Source organism: Genypterus blacodes, unplaced genomic scaffold (assembly GCF_046128005.1).
Source record: "Genypterus blacodes isolate CSIRO-AG114 ecotype Tasmania unplaced genomic scaffold, CSIRO-AGI_Gbla_v1 ptg000090l_1, whole genome shotgun sequence".
Lineage (NCBI taxonomy): Eukaryota > Metazoa > Chordata > Actinopteri > Ophidiiformes > Ophidiidae > Genypterus > Genypterus blacodes.
In genome coordinates, this window is record NW_027466895.1 from 591,950 (window position 1) to 595,425 (window position 3,476).

Genomic DNA, 3,476 nt, shown 5'->3' on the forward strand with positions numbered 1-3,476 from the left:
TTCCAAAAAAGAGAAGTGTGGCACCGCTCAACATTTAAATTGACCAGCCTCTCTACCTGCATCATCTGGCCCGACACTGAACAGGTCTGCAACATGTGTATATATACCTGTCCAAATATTGTTGACCTGCACTAGTGAAGCGGTGTTCACCAAATAAGACAGCGAGAGTCTCATCAGAGGGCAGCACTCAGGCGTACAAGATGGTGAGCCACAAACCTGCAAACCTTTTAGTCAAATATCATCTCATCTTTTGAGAATATTATCACTAAAAGAGTTCTTTGTTACACTTTGTTATGGATGAAATTGATTTCTTTGACATGTCTCTACCGATCTTAGAGTTCTCTGGACAGTGATATCAACCAGCACTTCCAGGATGCGATTGATGTCATTCAACAGCATTCAAGTAATTCATATTATGATCAAGGTACAGCCTCAGATTTTCTCTCAGATTATATGACGCTGCACTAAATTAATGCATTAATAGAGACCAACAGCTCATGTTTTTTCACAAAGTATACATAGTAGTAGTATACTGTTTTTATTCAGCATTGTTATAAATGAAAGTTTTTAAATCATTTTTTAATTTTATTTTTTTTTTTACTAAAGAGCGACAATACCTCAGAATATTATTATATTACAACTGGATTTGTTTTTTCATCTTTTAATCTTACTCATCCTTAGAACAAACTGATTATCTGGACTTTCTTTTTTCTAGACGTCGTTGTATTCTTATTCTGTGTGTTGGGAAGGGACCAAGGGAGACATAATGTCTATTGGATGCTTTGTTTAATTTTGGACCAAATTAGTTAACTAATAATAAGGAAAAAATCCTGGTATTATTATTAGTATATTAGTATTGAAAAGTATACTGCCATTGGTTTTGAAATCAATGTTTGTATCAATTTGCGTTGGTAAAAAGTATTTAAAATTATGAATGACCTTTAATTCAATTACAAAGGCTATTAAAAGGTTTTGAAAAACATATCTAATATAGAAGTAGCATAGACTCCACCTTAAGATTTGTGAGGGGTACCCAGCCTTACCTCTATAAAGAGAAGTTTTACAAAACTTTTATGCAGAGAATTTAATTAATTATTGTATTTTATCTGATGATATCATGACATCTGAAGTGTGAATACAGTGCCTTTGTCTTTGTGCTCAGAGTACAAATACTATGAGACCCTGGGTACTCAGCAGGCGTCGCTGTGTCAGATCTCCTGCTGCCTTGTCACACACCCTGAGGTGCCACCTGCCATATATGACTGGAGTGACACAGCTGTAAGTATAATGTATAGAAAGGGTCAAATATGTGTGTGTGTGTGTGTGTGTGTGTGTGTGTGTGTGTGTGTGTGTGTGTGTGTGGATCTGCAGGAGAGTGACGGCGGTGTGTGTGAGAAAAGAGATTCAGAAACATTCTGTTTAGTGAGACTCTTTCTCTACATTATCTCTGTCAGCATTTTAGGCATTGGCCTTGTTTGGTTTTACATCTTAAAACACACAAAGGTTTCAACCAATAGGGTCAAATATTTCAACATTTTATTATATGTCCATTTTATTTGTACTTGCTATTATTATTTATTTGTTAAAGGTTACATTTATTCAGTGTGTTGCTATTCATTATCTCTTTAAAATCTTGTGAGAAAAAAACATTGGAGTATTTTCACATTGTAGCAAGGATACTATAAAACTGTTTTAAAAAATTGCAATTTTAAATTTTAAATGTAATACTTTGCTCTTCTGGCAATCATTGTGTCCATCACAGCAGGAGTCCTGGTCTCAGGTCATCCCTGACGTCTCCTCAGGTCACTCTGTCACTACCGAGTTGCCTCAGTTCTACTCCATCTTACCTCCACAGAAGAGCAGCAAAGGTAAAACTAAGACCTTTAGAATGTATTTTTTACTACTTACAATTACTAATATTTTATTTACTGTGCATTCCCAGTAACAACAATCAAGCTGAAAAAACAGAAACTCTAAATAAACAAAAGAAAATATTCCAGGTCATCTCTGATTCACATGACCTGGAATACCAAGACAAAAATGTGATCAGTTTTGCTAATAAAGTCTTCAAATACATCTCCTCAGGCCGAAAGAAGCTTCGCCTATATGAATACCTACACGAGGCTCTGAATGACCCCAAAATGGGCGACTCCATCCAGTGGACGGACAGCGGCAGCGGCATCTTCCACTTCATCTCCAAGAACAAGGAGAAGCTGGCAGAGTGCTGGGGCCAGCGCAAGGGCAACCGCAAGACCATGACCTACCAGAAGATGGCACGGGCCCTAAGAAACTACAGCCGCACTGGGGAGATCATGAAAGTGCGACGCAAGCTCACCTACCAGTTCAACCCGGCGATCCTGCAGAGGCTCGGCACCCCCCACGTCTCTGTGCGCCTGCCCTGCCACACCCCGCAGGACGACACCCGAGTCCAGCAGCAGAACCAGGCCGAGCAGGTCTACTGCAGCTCTGCCGTGCAGGACTGGCACACCTGGTACGGACAGTATCCGCTTCAGGAAGACTACGACCTGGCAACCAGCTTCACCGCACACACCAAGCTGTGAACAGGAGGGCAAAGTGACAGTCCACCCCAAAATCCAAAATAATAATTATAATAGATAGCAAACATTGACCTCCTGTAGGACTGGAACGTGGCCCAATAAGGTTTGAGTCTCATCACTGATGCAGCTCTTTCAGTCAGTGTATTTTAGCTTACATATAGGTAAAAGAAAAAGTTTAAAATACACATAATCCACTTCAGCCAAATACATCAATAACTACACCATCTATTTCATGTATTTGAAGGACCAATACCATGAAGACAGGTGAGCGTTACATTCCGTTGCTCCAGTGAGGAAACTTCAAACGTTTTTTTAAAATGCAGCTGTTAAGCCTTTATAAGCATTTCACATTCAAAAGTTTGATTTTGGATGGATCACTTTAAAATGCTTAAAAAAGGACAAAAGTCATGTAAGTCATGTAAACATCAGGATTCATATTTGATCATACAGACTATTGTCATATACACACACAAGCAGTCAAAAGCATTGTAACTTCAAATACTCAGCAGTATCAGTATATAGCAACAAACAGTAAAACTACACTTCATTGTAAATACTCTGACATTTTAATATTTCATCTTTTGTTTCAATAACTGTTCAAATATAGGATGTAAAACCATTTCACCAGCAGTGTTTACAACTTGTCTTTGCCAGAAGGATTTAACTTTTATGATCATAACTAGAACATTTTGAAGATGTAAGTATTTAGTTTATATAATTTTCTATTGCTCCATTCTTTACAAGCAACCAGTGATAAGCATGCTGTTTAATTACATGTAAATATCAAAGAGAAATGTTTGTGTACTTCATGTGACGCTGTTTATGTATTTCATAATATTCTAAATTGTTTTTTTACTCCAACTTCTGGGGTTGGTTTTCACAATTTGTTGGAATGTGATATGAGCAATAAATAAATCT

At 37.7% G+C, this 3,476-nt stretch overlaps 1 protein-coding gene across 1 annotated transcript; it reads left to right on the forward strand.

Moving 5' to 3' along the window:
- On the forward strand, positions 1-3,476 carry LOC143007551 (transcription factor Spi-C-like). Its single transcript, XM_076158949.1, has 5 exons — positions 1-203; positions 337-424; positions 1,163-1,278; positions 1,763-1,868; positions 2,086-3,476. The coding sequence occupies exons 1-5, from the start codon at positions 201-203 to the stop codon at positions 2,559-2,561; spliced, it is 789 nt and encodes a 262-aa protein (XP_076015064.1). The 5' UTR covers positions 1-200; the 3' UTR covers positions 2,562-3,476.